This window comes from Taurulus bubalis (assembly GCF_910589615.1).
Source record: "Taurulus bubalis genome assembly, chromosome: 13".
NCBI lineage: Eukaryota > Metazoa > Chordata > Actinopteri > Perciformes > Cottidae > Taurulus > Taurulus bubalis.
Window position 1 is genome coordinate 5,680,623 of NC_136601.1, and position 21,487 is coordinate 5,702,109.

The window sequence follows — 21,487 nt, forward strand, 5'->3', positions numbered from 1 at the left end:
AGTATTCATGGGTTAATAGAAAACCTCTGCTTGGGTGTGTTTGAGTGCCGACATGATTGTGTGTAACTGCAGTATGACGTCATCCACCTGTACCTTGTCCCTGAGACTGGGGTCGTGGAACCACTCCAGGAGCTTCTTGCCCACGACCATGGGGCTGGAGAGGAAGGTCCTGTAGGTCAACAGGAAGTCCTCGATGTAGGTGGGGTCCACCACTGAGTGTTCCTCCACCAGGTGCATGGTGAGACGCTCCGCTGTGCCCTGAGGGTTCACATCATGGCGTTAGTTTAACAAAAAGCAACATGATGGCTTTTAAAGATAGCTTCAAATATGTAGCGGGGATTTGTAAATTGACTTGTCACCTTGATGACGATGTGTCCTTTCCTGGTGCCGGTGCGGTCCAGTTCGCGGTGTTCCTTCACCATAACGATCTCCCCTTCCTCCTCGACCTTCTGCATGTTCTTCTCCACCTGGTTGAGGATGCAGCAGTAGTCGTTCTGGGCTATGCACACAAACTGGAGAAGACGGGACAAAGCAAGAGTTAGAGCCGAGTTAGATGCATTTCAACACATACATGTGATGTATTTATCCTACGCGCTCAACAGTGTTGCAGCTACATGCCTAATATGTCTGTTACTCGATCCCCCTAATTATCACCCTGTTTGAGAGACCATATCAAATCAATAAAACTGATAACATGAATAAATAAATTCTGCCTAGCAACTAAACTTCTGTCCTCACATCTTCCTATTTAGGAGCAGAGTTGTACTTCTTGCAGACACTGATCTGAGCTCGGCTCCTGATGATTAAAGGACTCACAACATTTCGATGTCTTCACGGTTTCGTACTTTATTCCCATTAAACACATGATGCTTTTAATGTGAACTTGCTCTTTGCATGCGCTGGCCTATTCTCTTTCAAAATGGCTGTTTCTCACATTTAATTGGATGCTATCGCCCAAAGCAACTCCCCGCCTGCATGGAGTGGGTCACAAAATGCTTTAATACAATAGAATATTAGGGTCCGTGTCCCGCTTTTCACACTGCGTTGCAGATTAAATGGACCCGCTGACCCCGTCCCCATGATGCTGTGCAGGAACATTTACGCCCAAGATCGTACCTGGCAGTCGTCCACCTTCGTCTTCATCACGCCCTTCATGTATTCCTTCTCCATGGTTGGCGACACCCCAAAACTGTTCCCCATACACAGGATCTCTGTCCGGCCCTCGGGGTACGTCACCTCCACCGAACCGTTCAGGATCACGGACCACGAGTCCAGCTGGAAAACGGGATTACGTCGGTAAGATTTGGGAAAGAAAAAAGAAACGCTCCAACAATAAAAACTTTGAAAAATCCAATTGAGTTCAGTCTTGTAATATTCCCAACAGCTGGTGTCCCTTAATGAGTCAAAGTTATTTATCAAAAAGAACCAACTACAAGGGGACTGCTGCACTAACAGATGGGTTTTCACTCTCCTCAGAGGGATACAGCAACAGTGCGTGATTATTAGAGCTGCAAAGCTAAACCAGAATACGAGGATGCAAAACAGTCAAAGTACTGTTGCAAGTCATACATGCTTGATTTAAAATGGAGAAAGATCTTATGGTTTTGAGGAATTACATAAAAATAAAAGGATGTTTTCAAGAATTTCTGAGCAGAGATTCACATCTTTTACCCCGACAGCAACAATATAATATGCTCCATGAATCCCTGACTTCTCGATGACTGGACATTTACTAAAGTGACCGAGCCTTCAACGCAAGGTCTGCTCTCTATTATTTAAGTGCATCATAGAAGAAAACGAATGTCTTCATTGAAACCAGAGAGAGGGAGAGAAAGAGAGAGAGAATAAGTGATGCTGTCTCTAGTTGCCTCAGGGATCTTAGATAAGGCCCGGCAATACAGGATGCCCGCCATTCAGATTTAATAGTGCGGAAAAAAACATTTAATGGAAGACGAACGCTTGGTTGGTGTGAAGGGTTGAGACCACGGTTCAGTTCCCCCGGGAGACACAGGCAAGAGAAGGTCACGAGACGCACGACTTTGCACCCAGACCCACCTCCTCTCCGTCGTTCAGAACGATGGTGCCGGCGCGTTCCACCACAGCGAAAACCATGACGGCGCACAATTCCCTCCTCACTGACATGGTCATGTTGGCGAACGCTGGCAGTTGATGCATGAACTCCAGTAATTGCTCTGCGAGGGAGAGAGAAGAGACAGAGGAGGAGGTTGAGAAAAAAAAAAAGGGGGCAAATAGAGTCTCGACAACCAGAGCTGAGTACGGATGAAGATGAGGATGAGGAGGAGCAGCGCTCTTGGCAACGCCTGCGTCGCCCCCGGAGGCTGGAGCCTCAAAACGGATCATCAACACAGTGAATAGCCAACAGAGGAATCATTATCTGGAGAACACGAAGCCAAATATCAATTCCGTCGATATGAACCTTCGAGGCGAGCCAAGAATAATTGCTGACACCTCACTCGGGGACCTCCGAGTGAGTTTAAGACGTCCATTGCAGACGCTGAACCACATTTAGTGCTCCGATCAAGTTTAAAAAGGAGTCAGTTCACCAACGATTACCAATAAACATACTTTATGACTCATGGAGAGGTATCTAACCATTTAAATAGGTCGATATATCTTGTAGATACATGTGGTTATTGCTCAATTACTTCTTTTATCTCTAGAATCAGAAATAAATGAGCAAATTATTTGTTTTGTTCGACCGACAAACACAAATATATTCATTTTGCGACAAAGACAAGTTGTCACATCCTCGAAGCTGAAACTATCAGACGTTTGACATTTCTGCTGACCAACACAAATTCAAATCAATTATTAAAATACCCGTTACTCAGGTTATCCACTGTGGGCGGGACTTCTTCAGTATGAAGTCGTCAGAGTGAGGTCTGTTCAGGCCGAGCCACCAGGCATCGTTTCAGAAAAGAGAAGTTGTGGTTCCTTTTTTTAAATATTACTTTTCATTGTTTTACGCAGCATCAATTATTTTCACTTCCTTTTTACTGGGTTGTAGCAGAGATTTCAGAGCAGGATTAGTTTTTTAAATAAGGCACACTGAAACTACTGCATGTGCATGGCTAGTAAGTAAGAAAACATGTTATTTTATTATTTAGGCCGATGGCTTTAATATTAAGTGTATTTGACTGGGTGTGTCAGAACATGCATTATATTTATATATGTATATAACCCAGGGTGCGAGACATCCGGCAGCACCCTACACTGAGGTCCAAAGCTGGAAAATACCGCTCTCTCTCTCCATCTATCAACCCTTTCTCTCTCCTCTCAGCTGGCGAGCAGCAGTCTGGCGTTCTGGCTGACCTGTGCTTGGCATGGCAACAGTGTCGTGTGTGAAGCTGCGGAAGCACTGAAAGTTTAATGTGCTGGGAGAGGTGAGGCGAGAGGATGTGCCGGAGTGACCTAGAAAAGCCTGCCGGCGGAGGGAGGGGTGTACCGCGGGGGGGAGGAATCAGCGATGGGAGGGGGAGGATGGCAGTCGCTGTACTCTACATCCAGTGCATCATCTGTAGCTTAGCTCCGAGTGTGTGTACTCGCTTTCTTTTTCTTTCTTTTTTTTTTTTTTTTAAACATGCCTATCATTGGAGTTGAGTCACAGCTTTAAGGGATATGATACTGCAAGCTTTGAGAATTACTCGAAAGCCTACATTCCCTGTGACCGATTTAGGTTAGAAAGGAGGGTGTGGCTTTTATACCGCACTGAATTCATCTCAAATTGGGACAAGGAGTACCGTCCCAGCGGGGAACAACACTGCCTGTGCTTTTTATGGATATCTTTGAAAACCCTTCTCAAAAACTGCTGGCTTGCACAAAAAAAAAAAAAAGTAGATTGGATATTTTTTTTAAAATATGCAACGGTGCTATTCATAAGCCGCACGGTGGGGGAACGAACACCGTTTTGTCACAGCTTGTTTTCGGGCGCTCACCTATGTCATCGTCGGTTCGGTCCATGGGGTCCTTCTCCAGGCAGTCCCGCACGATGTCCCGGCTCATGAGGGGGTCGGACGCTCGCTCGATGTCCTCCTCATCGTCGTCCTCCTCGGAGTCGACGGCGGTCTCTGGCAAGCCGCTCAGGTCCATGTCACCTGGTTCGTTTTCTGTGGCCTGCGAAGAGGGAACAGATGAAGAAAGGAGTCAGTTACCGGCGATTCAAGATCAACAAGGGGGCGGCGGAGGATTTGGTTTCTCCATCCAACGCCAGAAGTCAGAGAACTACAGTAGAAAACATCAAAGTTTAGAAGTCCATCTGCAGCCACGTCTTCGAGCGAGACACTGGACCACCGACCTGAATGCGCAATACAAACAACGCTTTAGATTGACAGCTAGATGCCTGGAAAGCGGATAAAAGTTATGGCAGCTGCTGACGAAGCCAGCCAGGGTAGAGAATCAGCATAATAAGGACGCAGAGACCGAGGTTGCATACATACACACCCATACACACACACTGCTGAAATCATTTTACAGTACAAACATCAGCTGCGACACAGGAGCTTCTGTAAAACCGTTGTGCAGATTTGACCCATTTAATGAAATGGATTAGAGGTATTCAGTATCGTACGAGTAAGACAGGCGTCAACAACCCGGCACACCAAACGCTCTGCCGTGCATAGTAACAAGCTAATTAACTCCCAACTTCTCCTCTCCCCCTTCAGCAAACTCCACCGCCTGCCTCGGAGCCAGATCCTGTTCTTTGAAAGCACAAGATGAAATGTGCGCGGGGATGAGGGGAAAATTAAGTGAGATGGGGAGCGAAAGTAATGCAATTACTTGTGCAGGAGCGATACGAACAGAGTTCCTCTGCCATCATCAAAGGAAGCATTTCTATAAATGACAGAAGGGCCGTAGCGCCGGGTTCACGCTCACGCAACATGAAACCCTCGTGCAGAACAAACCAAAGCAGTGTGCAGAGAGGAAGAAAGAAAGGAGAAAAAAGGACCCCAAAGCATCAGCCCTGCGACACGGCCACAGTGAGAAAAACAAGCCCTCTTTACCTCAATCTGGTGCTCGGCCTCGAGCCTCGTAATGGAAAGAGAAGAAAAGGTTGCCTTCGCAAACTGTCCACAAAATCCCAGAGCCAGACGCATCTTCACCTCCCAGACGGTCAGTCAGTCTGCTTCGAATTTCTCAGCGCTCAGAGTCCCCGTGCCCCGGGTTCCCCTCGCAGAAACCCGATGTCATTTCCCCTCAAAGCGCCATGTGCAAAAAGGGGGCTCATTTATGATTCATGCCAGTGTCTGAGTGGCCGTTTGGGCGTCACCCACCCCGGTGGGCGGGGTCCGGTTGTACAAGTGAGGCCTTCACAGATTGTTACGCACGGAGCGGTAGAACAAGCAGTGCAGTATATCTTCTGTCACAATATAATAAATCAATAACAAGGGCTGATGCACTAAAATAACTCTCGTGGTAAAAGTGGCTGCAAAACAAACAACACAATACTGACTTCACAGAGCAGACTATGGAAGGACTTCTTACATGAATAGTATTCCCTGAGCACTCTGTCATAAAACCTCAGACAGTTGAATAATCACTGCCCATTTTCTACAGATGGACAGAGGACACACTCGACTATTTAAATCAGCAAGTGAGGATGCATATTCCTTCATTGACGCTACAGTGAATTTATTCAATTTCACACTTAACACGCCACATGGAGAGAACTCATGTAAATACAGGTTGCCTGTGTGCGTGCCCTTTGTTTATGTGCAATGGGCTCAGTTTTTTCCCCGTGTCATCTATGCATCAAACACCCATTAATGTGCAGTAAGCATTACAAGTCAATGGACAAGTCAGGTGTTGTTAATATTTCATCAGGGCTATTCTTGGATCGATGCGTTAAAGTCCTTCTGAAGGACCAGTATCATGATTTATTCAGACACACAACAGTGCGCCATGTTGCCGGTGACGTGGGACTGATGTGGAAGCCGCGGTGAAACTATCCAAATGCTTCTCATCAACAACGTGGGACCCTTTCTCCTCAGAAAACAACTTTAAATGGCAAAATATAACACCATATTTGCACCATCAACTCCCTGTGGTCTCAAGTGTAAATACATGTGTACAACAAACAGTCTGGGGAGTCACGTCAGGTACCTTAGGACAATAAAGTATTCATCCTTTAAATCATCTGTAACCTCAACCCTGAAGACTGGCTGATAAAAGGTAAAGACACACGATCTACTGCTACGAGCAGTAACCCCAAGAAGTCTTTAGATCCATCTGAGAGGTTAGGAGATGATTAAACTGTTTGAACTAATCAAAATAAACATATTAATGCAACCAGTGAAAAGCGGTCACGAATAGAAATGAACTGCATGGCTTTAATTGATCAGAAGCTGTTGGAGTTTTTTCTTGGTAAGTTAACTAAAGTTGAATACAGCCAAACTGAGATCTATTCATCGCTTGTTTGATTCAACAGTTTAAAATCCCCAAAAATGTTTAGTTCACTTACATAAAAGGACAGAAGAAAAACAGCAAATGTTTGGGCTTTTTTTTTTTAATCCAAAAAGGACCAAAACAAATAAGGAATGATAATCAGAATAGTTGCACATTCCTTTTCTATCAATCGACTGGTTGTTTCAGCTCCAACTTGGACAGTAGTTGCGTGGGGACTGTGGAGGAACGTGTGCAGACAAAAGAGCTCGCGTACTAATCGAAGCGAAAGATGCAACAAGATGTAAGTAGATCACCACCAGAGAGCGGAGCAGAGAGGTTTGACCACATGTGATGAGAGAGAACGGTTTAAAGTCTCCGAGTGTGTGTGTTTATATATATATATATAGCGCTTAGAGACAGAGCAGCTGATGCTACAGGCAGATTAAAAGATGTTAGAGTTCCAGCAAAGAAGGATTGAGAGCCCAGAAGAAAGAAGTGTGTGTTTGAGAGAAAGAGAGAGGAGAGAAATCGAGAGACCGAGATAGCAGATGGCTGTGAGAGCACGATCGCAGGCTGCGGACAGGAGAGCCTGTTCAACCTGCTCCAGCCAGCCACAGCTTGGCCACACACACACACACACACACACACACACACACACACACACACACACACACACACACACACACACACACACACACACACACACACACACACACACACACACACACACACAGGTGTAACACGCAACTACAAATCTGCATTCAAACAATATGATCTAATGCCTCTTGCACACACACAAACACACGCCAAGAAGAGGTCCAAACAACACAAAGTGATTCTGACTGATGCCCCCTGAGCACAGTCACAAGCCCACTTACAAACACACAAATAGGCACACACAGCAGGTGACGGCGTCGGGAGCCAATAGGGTGGGTGCGCTGCTAAGAGGATTAGTCGCAGGGTTTGGGGCCCGTCCAGAGTCACAAGATTTTGTGTGTGTTCTTTTCAAGCAGAAATTCGTCTTATTTACCGCTGCTAGAATACATTAAAATTCCCTTATTCGTTACCTTAGTCGTATTTTAACTAAATAAAAAAAATGTATATCCGAGTATAAAGTTGCTCGCTGTAATATCGTAGCATGAAAAGAAGAAGAAAATAAGCGGCTCATGAAGCTCCTTATCACACGAGATCGTACGTCACAGCTCCCTGGGAGTTCTGTACTTGTGCTTTGAGGTGATGAGAGGCAGAGCTGGAGTCAGGATGTAGGCTGGCCCACCTGCTCGCAGCCGCCCGCCCGCCGGCTCGTCTCCCGTCGAGCGGGGACGGCGTCATATTCAGCGTCTCCATGGCCACTTTGTCTGCCAAGCGTTTACGTTCACTCCCAAATGTTCTTGTTCTGCTGTAAAGTGAAAGACCCGCGGTCCCGGGGGCTTATGTTTGGAGAGGCTCACCGACTTGCATTAATATGAGCCGGGCTTCAGTTCACTTACTTCATTTGTCCGCGTAGATTGGTTTAGAAAACATTAACTGACGGTTAGTTAATGTCATGCTACTTGAAGTGAGAAAGCAAGCGAACAAAGTCATTTGTTAACAGTTTGACACTTCAGGAAATGGGATTTTTTTGGGAGTTAGATGAGCAGATTGATACCACTCATGTCTGTGTACAGTGCATATAAAGCTAGAGCTAGCAGCTAGTTAGCTTAACCTCAGCACAAAAACTGGAAATGACTGACCAAAAAGGTAAAACAAATAAATATCCTACCAGCACCACTGAAACTGACCAATAGTAACACGATGTGAAGCCTATAAACATCAAGTTGTGATTCCAGTCTTCCAGCTAAGCTGCTGATAGTAGCTATACATGTATTGTAAGGACATGAGGTATCGATGTTCTAAACTAACTCGCAGCGTGAGAGATTAAGAAAAATAAATCTGGCTGAAGAACGATGACCCAGACTAGATCGGGTGAGGTTTAAATCTCGCGTGACCGACGTCACGACTCCGTCCAGTTTCACAAACCGCCACAGCTACTGAACTATCCGTTGGGGTTGGGGGGGTCCAAACTGGTCTAAACTGGGGATCCAGCGCCAAAACGGGTGGCGTCCTTACCTGATAAATGTCTGACAGGCTGCTGCTTCCAGAGTCGCTGGTGATACTACATCCTGAGTGGCTGGAGGAGACGTGGGTCACCTGTGGGTGCAAGCCGTCGGCCAGGTGAAGTCTGCTGAAGTCTGCGGGGAGCTGCACGTACACAGACACACACACACACACACACACACAGACACACAGACACACACACACACACAACATACACACAGATGGTCAGTATCAGCCAGCTCCGCCGCCACCATTGGTCCCTCACGCTAACACTCCTGCTGGCTGCCAGCCAAGTGGGGACACACTTAACGGCTTGCTGTCCCTCAGGTTGGATTGAAGATGTCGTGCAAAGACTTCCTGTACTTGGATGTCACTGCATTATTCCTTTCTCTTCCTCGCGTTTGCTTCCTGTTTTATCATTTCAAAGTGGACACGCACGAATCATTGCGATGAAATGAAGTGTCTGTTGTAGGCAAAACATTTTTATTTTTTTTGGTATGTGACTTACAAACTACAAAAGAGCATTGCCCTCCTTTCATTTTAATTGGAAAGTAACACTCTTCTATTCATGAATACTACCCAGCTTATCTTTGTCTTTACTCCACAACTGTGATTATGCAACGTTAACGGAACAAAACATTAATTAGTCCCACTGCAAGAGCTCAACTTTACACAATTTATTATCAAAGCAAAGAGTAAAAAGGACAGGAAAAAAAGGGGAAGATAATTAAATCATCCGCTTCCATAGAATCAGTCAAAAGCGTTTATCGAGTTTAACACACAATAATAAAAAAGGATCCTCGTCCTCCATCCATGGGTCAGATCAAGAGCTCACTAAAGCTCTCAACAGTCATTGTCCAAGTGAGACAGTTCAACTGACTTCATCTGAAAGTCATACAACACGTATGCAGCTGCTGATATCAGCCGTTAAGACGTTAGGCCTCGCGGGAACTTCTTCTTCTTTTAATTATTAGTAGAGTTAACCAATAAAAAGCGCTGCATCCATCAAGGAAATACCCTAATTAAAGCACGCAACATGCATAACCTCAATAAACACCAGGCAGTCAAGGGGGGGGGGAATCCCTCTGAGTTATTCATAGTGTATAAAGTAACAGAACGACGTGCTGTAATTAATTATATTGTAAATGAGCCAACCCACTGCTCCATGGAGATGACAGCCTTGCTGACGGCAGCCGTGTTTTATCTGGAGAACACTCTGCGCTGCATCTACATGTAGGCGTTAGAGCTGAAAACAACACTTTCCAAGCAAAGACGGCAGGCGGGAGCTTCTTAAATATGAGTATCGAAGACCTCTTTCACTGTTTTCTGTCGTTATACATTTCATATTTTGGGGATTTGGCCTCGGCGGCCAACATTTTGGGCAATTTCCACTCTTTTCTGACATTATAGTAACAAAAGGATCATCAAGAGACTGAGAAAATGATCAGTACACTGATCAATAAGTATACTACTGTACAGTTAGAAATATTTAAAATTCTCATTTAATGCCTCACTGGGTACAGCACATCTCTCTATTTGGCCATCTCAAGTCTTTTACATATTAACACAACACTGATTTATAAATCTGTAAATATATTATTCTAAATGTGCACAATATATAGCGTTTCCGAATGAAACCCATCACATCTGATGAAAGCCACGGGGGCGAAATATGAATGTAATCAAACTGCGTAAACTGGTTCATGGAGTCTATAGATGTAAATATTTTATGGCCAAATGTTTTATTTACCAACATATATCTGATACTCAGCAGGGAGACCGCTCCGAGCCGCTTTAAACTCCACTTTTGGCTGCGGCAGATCATCAATATTCAGTTTTTTTTACACCTAAAATTCAAATATGGGCCCGATATGAACTAGGTTGCTTCCGCTTTAAACTGTGACATCAGAGCTGAATCGAAACATCTGCAGAGATGGAGTTTAACTGTTTTTACATGCTGTAGCATTTCAGATGTGGGTAGTAAACAACATTTTAGTTGATGCATTTTAAATGTTTCTTCTCGACCGTAAAAACTTTTAATCGAGCTATTAAGGCCAGACTTTGAATATCATAGAAATCTAAAAACAAACTTTGCTCCAGTAAATCCTGATTGTGGGTGCGACACTGAACAGACGGTGCAGGCACTAGCCAGGCTTTTAGCTCTTCCTCTTCTCTGATGTGCAGAAGGTAAAACGCTCTGCGAGGAACAGCATGGGTGTCATCTGCCTCGGATAGTTTTTGGACACTACGAGGTCCTCACAACGCAGTGGACACAAATATGTATCGGGAGGTTCATTTACAAGTAAATGGGTTGGAGCCGTCATCTGCTCTAGAACGTACTCTGGGGTAAAAAAAAAAAAAAAAAAACGTCATAGCTTCTGAAGCACTCACTGGTTAATTAGTTTTGGAAATGGGAGGGAAAGTGGAATATTGGAAACTAGTTTTGACTAAAGGACTTCTCAATATTCATGATCTCCTCTTTGAGTCTGAGCCACAATAGAAGTTGAAGAGCTCGGAGGTGTTGTGGCACTGAATTGGTTTCGGCGGAAGGTGTGGCAACCTTTCTGAGGGGGGGGAATGAGAAAAAATAAGACGTATCCATCCACAAGGCGCCCTTTATGTGTCATGTGACAAGAGACTGAGAGCCACACAGTGCAGCTCTTGTGGCACTGATGTGTAATTCGACTACACTGTGTCAAAGATTGCCATCACGTTTAATTATCTGGCTGGCTGCACTAACCAAAGTGGTGGACCGGCGGGCCAAGTCAGGCACAGCCCCGCCCCCAGGCTAATATTTCCCATCCCCTCATCTGGTCGACTTCACTCTCAACGCCTCCAGCTGACTTCCACATTGTTATTACTGCTGGCTGGGCGTTATTGTGCCGTGTGATGAATCTCTTTGTCCGTCTGGCGCTGCAGTGATGAAGCCTCATCACATTTCCTTTCCGATGACTTTTCGGGAGCAAAACAGATTATGGAGCGGAAATATCAAATCTCCGATGTAATACAAACCCCAGAAGTGGAGTTGTGTTGGAGCTACGGCCGTGACCATTTATATCTGTTACCTGACATCTGCGTGTTTGAGGTTTCCATTTTTTTTTTAAACTCATTCTTGGGTTTAGTGACAATTTCTAAAATATAGAATATTATCGACAAATATCCTTTAAAAAAAAAACTGCCCATTGAGAATCAAATAAAAAACCTCAATGCCAATAAAATTCCTAAATTATTAACAATTTCTGAACAGTTTTGTTGCACATTCAATGCATGGAAGTGCAGCCATGGTAAGTTAATTCTATAGTCTCATTATTGAGAGTACAGGACCGGTCATGTGGCGTTTGTCGATATATGGCCTTCCAACCAGCCGCTGGAGTGGATTATATGTCAATAATAGTATCCCCACTGGTTTCCACAACCAGCTACAAAAGGTCCCACCCCCTCCCAACAAACCCCCATAAAACTGCAAGCCCCGCCCCCTCACCCCCAGGAAAGAGGGAGAGATAAAGGGAAGGCAGGACAGCGGGATAAAGGGAGCGGATAATAAACACTTAATCCTTTCTCTCCACTCATTTAGGTCATCTGTCTGTCGACCAATAAGCCAGCGTCCATTCGGTCTATAAGCATGTGCTCCATTGACCTCTTCGGCCCGATGGCATGCGAGAGACTGGGCCAAGATGGATGCCAGCACAGCGATACTGACACACATCCTCATTACGCTTTTCCAATCAGTGGCACGGCGGACGGCGATACATGTGCGGGGCGTCGTTAACCCCGGTCGATCTGCACGGACACGCTATTGTTTGAAGCCATTAGTGATCTGCTCATGCAATCAACCGCAGCGTGAAATTGTGATTATTCTCCTACCTTCAAAATCTGCCTCTCTGCGCTCCTTTTACTCCTTATTCAGCTCTCTCTTTCACGCAAACAAGTGAAGTGAGCCCTGCGAGCCGAAAATACGTACAATCAGCTGTCACAGGAGGATTAAGCGTCGCTCTGATGCTCGGGCCACAACACTCAGCTCTGCCTACATGTGAGCAGATGTGGCGCTTCTTAAATTACACTGTAGACCTAATGACCTAGATTGCCGGGTGGAAGCCCTGAGTGGAAGCGCTTGGCCGGCTCTCAATCTCTTTAGCGCCTTCGTATGCTGAGGGTGAATCCGTGCCATTACACCAGGTGTCCAATATTGTGGTTGGTCGAGCTCATGAGACACAAGAAGCATGAAGTGGTCTCACACACCCTATTTTCTTCTGAAAAGGCGGTAAATTGAAGTTGTTGGTTTAATGAGCTTAAATTATGGAGCAAAACACAACAACGAGGATTTTTCCTTCTGACTTCAAGCAGCTGAACAAGCGCCTGAAGCTGCGCTCCTTTCCCAATTTCACATGTGGTTTTAACTTTGTCTACTTGCGAAGAAAAATGGAGGGCTGCCAATGTTTGAGGGCTAGAAGACAAGCACGCACATCCCAGAGTTCCCCCTGACCATGGCGGTCGCTTCTCGCTTTCCTGAGCCTCGCGGATCAAGAGATTAAAACTCCTTTTGGCGGAGCGTCCGATTAAATGGGCCTGATATTCTCTCTGGGCTTTCCCCTTCCTAGTTGCAGCTCAACCAGTCTGCACCGCACAAGGCGGCATTAGGACCAGGGCTTGATGACCAGCTCACATGAGGAATACAGTCCAGTCCATTATATTGCCATTACAAATCATCGCTGTTCCAGATGCCAATTACTGTAAACAAAAGAAGTATAGGCTTCTCCTGCCAAAGGAATGTTGGTGGATGTGCAACAAATCTCCAAAACGTATGTTTGCTGACACAGTTTTCATATGACTGCCAGTTGTTAACAAGGTTATCAGGATTATGGGTGAGAAAATGTCATGTGAATAAAGAAAAACATCGAGCATTAGTGTCGATCCGTGTTATTACCAGAGCCCAGCGAGTCTGAAACGTATGGGCCTGTGTCTTCATCACATGGGCGTTATTTCAATGAAACGTTCAAAGATAACGAGACAGCATTCATGGTCAAGTAATCACCACAGAAGATAAAGAACGTCCATAAAAAAAGCGTAATGAATCAACGCGAGTTGTGCCGCGGCGGTGCGAGTCGATGTGTGCCTCGTTTGCAGTAAAGATTAAAAAAAACGCCGCCATAAGAGTGGAAACCACGGGCCTCCGGAGGAAAGATAAGCTAACGGGGAATTACACGTATAGTGGGAGCCAATGGTCGTGAACCTACTGGGATGATGTCATTACTGTAATAAGATCCGTTGACTCGGCCCGTGCTGGGTTTCCTGCTAAATTAATATTTACACTAGCCTCCATTTATATGCTGAGAACATAAGAAAAAGTCCAATAAAAAAGGGCAGGAGGAGGAGAGAAAGGGAGAAGAGGTGAACAGTCTAGAGACCTTCCAAATGAAAAGGACAAAACACTTTTTTACTCCTTTCTACCCCGACTTCAGACCATGTAGCATAACTTACACGCCAAACTTATATTACTGCACTCATGTTTCTCAAAGTTCTATCAAATTGCCATTTGTGTTAACTTGCTGGCATGTCTGCTTGTTTTTGTTTTCCAACTCGAGGTGTGCATGCGTTGTGCGTTCATCCGTGTTTTGGCTGTAGAAACTATTCCATCCTGCCAATAACACATTGCTGAATTAGAACAACATGCTATTTGACAGAACTTGTCATTCCTTGTTAAAAATAGAAACCCTACAATCAACACCGTAAGGATATTTTGAAGTGTTACTGCTCACTCGGCCGAGTGCTTTTGTTAGATTCCTGGAAAACCAGTCGAATCAATGTTGAAAGATCTATTTCGATGAGGGTAATGCTCAAATGGCACAGCGCGCCTGGAAGCCTGTCGATTATTACAGTCATACTACATAAAAATACTAGTTGTGTTCATATCAAGGTATACTCGGCATCAAAATGCAATTGGGCAACAAATCACAGAGTTGTTAGAGGAGGGTTGCCTTTGGCTACATATGGCGCATAAAACACATAATAGATGTTATAAAATACTTTGCACGTTTAAATGTGCAAAGAATAAAGAGCAACTATATAGTTTGGGATGTTTTAGAAATGCATCTGATACAGAGAGAGAGAAAAATATAGAAATAGATAGATAAGGCCTCCCTGCACATACTACGAGGACGCAGGATGAGATATGTCATCAACAATGACACGTCCATGACTATTAAAGGAAGATTAAGGTTATTTTTTTTCTCCTCCCCTCGGCATCTGTGCTCTGCGATCCAGGAACCGTCCATCAGTGTGATTTACAGCCCTGCCTCTATGTGTGTGTGTGTGTGTGTGGCCCCTGACGTGTGAGTGATGCCAGCGGCGCTGACAGCCGATCTATTAGTTTACCGTTCAAGAGCAGATCAGCTCAGGCCTCCCGTGTATCTGCTGGAGCTGCCGGCTGCTTCCAGCACCACGGACAGCTCCACCAGCAGCGTGCTAAACGGACTAGGAGGGTCACACTAGTACTTCAGCTGGTCACACACACACACACACACACACAAAATATCAATTCTTGTAATCACAGTCTGGGTTTAAGCAGCGCATATAGAGGTTAAGACGTTCAGGATAACACACATGACATCACCTCCCATCAAACCACTGGATGTATTGCTTCTTCTACCCTCAATGCAAAAGACACCTGGCGTGATTCATTTTATGGCACATATTAGGGACCTAACAATCAAATAGTGTCATGTCAGTGCATCGTTAAACATAACGAGGGCTGAGACGTCGGTCGTTAAACACACACACACACGCGCGCATGCATGTGCACCGCTGGTTGTGTGTGCGCCTTAAACACACCATTACATCCGCACAGGCGTCAATAAGTATCCTATAATCTTCAATATTTAAATGAGTATTAGCGACACGTTGACCTGGGCGCTGCATTTGTTTCCACTTCTTATGAAAAACGTTTTAACCTCATTATTATTCTTTTACAGGAACAGTCTGGGGCTGACGCGATCGATACGGTCCTTAAAATTCAGTGCGCGTGTGCCCGCGCGCGTGAGTGAGTGACAGCAAGCACATGGCGGCCGTTTCTAGTACAACACACTGACACACATCGGAGGCTCGACGTGGCACCGATCATCAGCGTCCATTCAGCCCGCGGAGGCTCGATAGAAAAACCCCGATGCGCATCCATCACACCGGCCGGTAATCATGTCTAGTGTAGTGGGTCGTAAATGAGGGAGAGAAAGAGAGAGAAGAAAGAGGGAGAGAAGACGTTGCAACGGCGCACGTCGATGGGCTACTTACCGGGGTCTTCTCTTGCTGGCTCGGGACTCCATTGCTGTCTGACGCCGCTAATGGTTTCATAGTGAAAAAACGCTTCTCCGGGCTAAAACATCTAACATGCCGGACCTGCCCTACAAGCCACGGCACAGACCCCCCATCCCTGTGCAAGCCGCCTGCCCTCTCTCTCTCTCCCCTCCCTCTCCCTCGGCTGCGCCGTCTCTCTGGAAAGGAGGCGGCGGCTTGACAGCTTTTTTTTGGGGAGTATCCGCTGTGCGTCTCGGCCCGATGAGACTCTCAACACCGACGCCGGCTTCTGCGTTTATTCCAGCCACCCCGCTGCTCGCCACAGAAATAGCTTAAAACCACAGAAGAGGAGGAAGAGAGAAAAATATATCCTTTTATCCAAGCGAAGACGAGCAAGCTTCTGTCTCTCTTTCTCTCTCTCCGCGCACTTGACAATCACATCTCCACGCCGATAATAAAAAGCAGAAAACAGGGGAAATAAAATAATAAAAAAGATGCGAAAAATGGCTGACAACACTTTCACTCACGTTTGCTCCCTCTGCCTACCCTCTCTCTCTCTCTTTATCTCCCTCCCGCGAGTCAAAGCTACACACACAGGAACGCACGCGCGCGCACAAACGCCTTTATGCACCATTACATTATTTGACGACCGAGACGCCTGCAGCCTCCACCGAGGTACTGTACGTTAAAGCCAGCGGTTTGTTTGTAACGGGAGAGGGGGGGGGGGGGGGGGAAGTAATGTGTGTCACGGGAGGAGGAGGAGGAGAGGGGTGCTGGAGGGAGGAGATGGGGGAGGGAGGGAGAAGGGAGTAAGGTCCTCCTCCCTGCCAGACAGTGATGCTGTAAGAGCTGCTGTGGCTGTGCCTCTCTGGAGGGCTTACAACACACCCAGATAGAAAGATGGAGGGAGTGAGGGAGGGGGGAGAGAGAGAGAGAATGAGGGGAAAAGAGAGAGATGAGAGAGAGCGGTGATGTGAGGTGACAAAGAGCGAATCGCCAGGAGAGAGAGCCGGTGCCCATGTGGAGAGGGTGGGAGGAAGAAACGCCACCTTTAGAAAAAGGAAAAAAAAGGTAGACGGACGGGCGATAGAGGGATGAAGAGAGGAGGAGAGGAGCAGAGTGCGCGTAATGCCATTATCACGCTCACTTCGGCACAAGAGCCGGTTGGCATGGCAACGGAGTGAAGGGAAAGCCATTTCCTGGGCGGGGGAGACAGAAACGGAGACAGCAGCACTTCCTGTGGAGAGAGAGAGGAAAAGAGGCAGACACACACAGAAAGAGAGAGAGAGAGAGAGATAGAGAAAGGAATAAAGTTATATCGCTTCTTATGGGGAGAAAAGGGAGTAAAAAGAGCTGAAGGATGGAAGTATTCAAAGTGAATGAACGCATGAGGCTGGCAGCGATGATGTCACTGCCACTGTCACTCAGCTGGAATAGCCATGGCAACTGTGAGCACTAGGACCCCCCCCCCCCCCCCCACACACACACACCCTCCAGGGCTTTCAGTTGCTGTGGCGACGGAAGCAGCGAGACAAGGCGAAATGGAGGGAGGGAGGGTCGATGAGTGCGTGTGTGTGTGTGTAAAAGAGAAGCGACGGTAGAAGTGGCAATAGACTCCCACTTCACCTTCACTCAGCTGTAGTACAATGAGCAGCAGCGTCACCGACAAACAAACAGCACAAACACATCACTGCTTTGTGATCACAAGAGGGGCGGAATAGTGTGTGTGTGTGTGCGTGTGTGTGTGTGTGTGTGTGTTCCCAGGTGATGGGCCGTGCCTCTAGAGACCCCGGATATTGGATCCATGGACGGTCCCTTATATGAAGGTCTCCTGACAGACCGAGATACGAGGTCGGCACTTTAAATGACCAAAAGACGTCACAGGGAACAATGGAGGCGCTTAAAATGCCAAGCAAGACAATAAAAAGGAGAGGTGCTGCAGTTCATATATCCACAAATAAATAAATAAAACGAATTCAGTTCACAACCGAGAGACAAAGACGTAACATCACCAACCAGAGCTGCCGTGATTTACACACTGTGGCACGCTTCATCATGAAGTGTGTCAAAAAGTAGCTGTCATTCCGTTTAAGGCCTTTTTTTTTAATATATGAAATGTTGGCGCCGTCGATCACTTCCTGCTGTCTTGTTATATTACTGTCATTTACAAGTCCTTTTAGTGCAACATCACTGTATAAAGCTGCAATACTTTGCATGTTAAGAAATGGGCCACTAAACCATCATTTCAGCACTGACGCTACGACAACTATGATTAACTGTTTAAGTCATCCATCGAGAAGAAACGCCAACACACTGATCTATGCTGTTCTCAATTGTATTATTTTGTAATGTTTAGGCGTTGGACTACTTTTACAGATTAAACAAAAGCTCAAAAATATCAATGGAGTGTGAAAATAATTAGCAGTTGGAGCTCAGCATTGATCATAAACAAGAACCACGATGCTGAATCGGGTGATAAACGGTGAACACAAATTGTGCACACCAACTCCCACAAATAACAATGTATACAAATAACAGCAAATCCAATAAGCAACAAAGCATTCGACCACAGCGGCTGGATGGAGCTTTGTGTTATGCTGGGACAGACAACAGACAATGCCTAGAGAGCAGCTTGCTGGTTTTGGAGCTGCTCCCAGTCAGAGTAATGGGGGAGCTGAGTGGGAGGCGGTGAGGGGGGGGAGGGGCGCTGAAGACCGGAGATGACATCACCTCTCCTGCTCCGAGCCATGATGTAATGTATCACAACAACCCCCTCCCCAAAAAAAAAGGCTCAGGTGCTTTGCTGTTCATTAACATCTCCACCAATCACCAAAGGAGGGGAGGAGAAGAGGAGTAGGGCATCATTACATCACCGAGGCAACGGAATCGTGTCTGGGGAATATCAGACCCCCCCCCCTCGTTTTAAAAGCGATCCAGGAACAAACAAGCCAATTAATCTCTTTTTTTCTCTCCGACTAATCACAAGCTACATGTACAGGGAGAAAGGGTGGATGGGGCATGTATCTTATTAGGAATGTGACAGTGAAGTGAGTAACATTAATGCTCAATAGCAGTGTGTGCTACATGCATGAGGGTGAAGCGGGTGGGCGGGGCCTCGCCTGCCATTTGTAAACAGTCTGTGAACCCGGCTGCTGCTCAGCGCGTCTACGGGGTCGGCCATGTGATGGAGGTTCGTTTGCTGATGCGTAGCATTAGAGCCATGAAAAAAAAAAAAAATCATTACGCCGCTGGATGACACACTTACTATCATGTGATGCAATAAAAACAACTCATCATACGTGGCAGAGTCTGCTATCTACCTCCTTTATCTCCTTAATTCAACTCTCATAAATACGGTTTCAGGCACCGGCTCACACTTAAAGTGTTCTGCTGATGATCCGAGTCAATATGACGGACAACCAGCGGAGCAAGAGGAGATGTTTCTGCGTACAAATCGCGACACAGCCGAGATTAAAAACATGGTAAAGCAATGAGGAAAATGATGTCATCATTCACTTGCAGTGACTAAACGTACACACAGTAAGACAGATACTCCCAAAATGCCATCAACAAACTTCATCACATCCGGACCGCTCGTCTGGGCTCAGTCGCTCATTCAGTAGTTTAATTCTTCACCCAGAATTCGGTGGACCGAGACTTTAATGTGTTTTACCCAAACCGCCTCCAAAGGACTAGAGATGATGCAGAAGCTTCGGATTTTATTTGTCTTCAACTAAAACATTATTGATCGAAATGAAGTGAACGTTCAAATAGCTCACAGAAGAATATGATTGAAAGTTGAGTGTTACATTTAACTGTGGATAATGGGGACTTTTTTTACACTTTTAGAACTGGAGATTCTATTTTTAGTCTACAAATTGAATGAAAAGGTCAACCCTAACAAAGTGCTCGTCTATTTCTGCAGACTCGTTTCCCTCATCTCTAGCACTCCAGCCCCTGGAGATAAAATAAATGGTAAAATAAATAAATAAATAAATAAATATATATATATATATATATATATATATACAGTTTCATTATGTTTATTTTTTTAAATCTAGGCAAACATTTTAGCAAACGTTACCCAAACAAGAGTAAAAATAGCATTTTTGGGGACTATTTCCAGCAAACTACATGAAGCGTTTTAATGAATAAAATGTATAGGATCGGATACGGCGACGATTCTTGTTCGTCGGATCAATACATTCATGGGATTTATTATTTGTTTTACAATAAGAACAATATACAGTGTTTGCCAGGCTTCTCATGAAACTTAAACACTTTGCCGCTGACAGTTCTGCAGGGTACAAATCTGTTTAATGTTTAACCAAGAAGACCAGGATATCAAGTAAGCCAGGGAAAAAGAAGCACTTTGAACATCTGACAGCCTTCAGGAACAACAACAACAAAATAACTAAATCATATCTCACCCCCAGACAAAGAAGCGTCCTACATCTCACTTGACTTGCAATAGATGTGCACACAGCTCTTTTATTAATTTGCTCAGGAACACATGACTTCTCAAAAGACACACGCCGGCTATTATGGGATCAAACTCCACAAACTCTGATTCATTGATCCGCGTCCATCCTCCTTATTGACCGAATTTGATTGCGAGCCAACAGTGGAGGAAACACAGGCCCCCCCGAGCGCCGCTCTGTGCATTAATCCTTCAAGTCGCTCCCATTACGACGGCTCTAAATAGCATTGATAGAACCAGAGAGATCTAATAAGAGATCTAATAAAGAGACTGCGATTTCATAGCTGCTGCGGCCCCGGGGGGATTATTTCATTTATCAAGTCGTTGTCACCTGCACGCCACTCTGAAAATAATTTGGCGGAAGGAAGAAAAAAAAAAAACAGGCAGCCAGACACATTTTAAAAGATTACACATGCAGGTTCACGAGGGAGGGAGGGAAGGGGAGAGAGAGAGAGAGAGAGAGAGAGAGAGAGAGAGAGAGAGAGAGAGAGAGAGAGAGAGAGAGAGAGAGAGAGAGAGACTCTTGGAGAATAAGTGGCAAAGTGAGTGAGAAGTTGATCAGAAACTAGCGGTTTCCGGATCAGGTTATAGACTCACTGGAAGGTAAATGAACTGGGAGGCTTTTAACGGTGCGGGGGAGGGGGAGGAGTCACCTTTGTGTTTCTTGCCCAATGTTCCCCGTTTCTCTCCTTTTCATGTCACAAAGACAAAGTGTGACATGTTAACGTCAGCATGCTTCTCACAAAGACAACGCTCCCAAGCTGCGTACTATTTCTTCACCTTGTTCTTCATTTCAGTTTCACGTGTTAGCAGCAATAATTGGCACTAAACATAAAGTGCATGGTGCATGATAGCGATGGGAATTAGTTTTTTTTATGTCATTTGGTCATAAAAGTAGGAAAAGGAACACGTTTTATCTGGTGATGGCCCCGGATGAAAAATGAAGAGATCGTCATTATTAGGATCCATCATGAAGGGAGGCACGAATATATGTAGCAGATTTCATAGCAATCAATTGGCAAGCGAGATATTTTACAACAAAAACACTTCTGCAGGCCTTAGGAGAATAACTGGTCAAATGGAGACAATTTGGCGTTATTGCATGATTCGCACCACAAACAGTTTTGCCTCAGTGACCCAGAATGCAACACTTTCAGGGCCGATTTAAAAACATCCACAAACAAACGACCTGGCTAGTTAGCTTCAAACACATACAACCAC

The 21,487-nt window shown here is 45.4% G+C and overlaps 1 protein-coding gene across 2 annotated transcripts in view; it reads right to left on the reverse strand.

Moving 5' to 3' along the window:
* The window catches only part of rapgef2b (Rap guanine nucleotide exchange factor 2b), a gene marked incomplete at its 3' end in the record, with an annotated part of 94,751 nt that overhangs the window by 12,600 nt on the left and 60,664 nt on the right, over window positions 1-21,487 (reverse strand). For both annotated transcript variants that reach the window (XM_079228415.1, XM_079228416.1), the window contains exons 7-12: window positions 8,512-8,643; window positions 3,957-4,134; window positions 2,056-2,192; window positions 1,117-1,275; window positions 360-512; window positions 94-258 (exon numbers count right to left, since the gene is read on the reverse strand). In XM_079228415.1, the coding sequence (XP_079084541.1) occupies window positions 94-258; window positions 360-512; window positions 1,117-1,275; window positions 2,056-2,192; window positions 3,957-4,134; window positions 8,512-8,643 (924 nt within the window). The remainder of the gene's footprint in view (window positions 1-93; window positions 259-359; window positions 513-1,116; window positions 1,276-2,055; window positions 2,193-3,956; window positions 4,135-8,511; window positions 8,644-21,487) is intronic.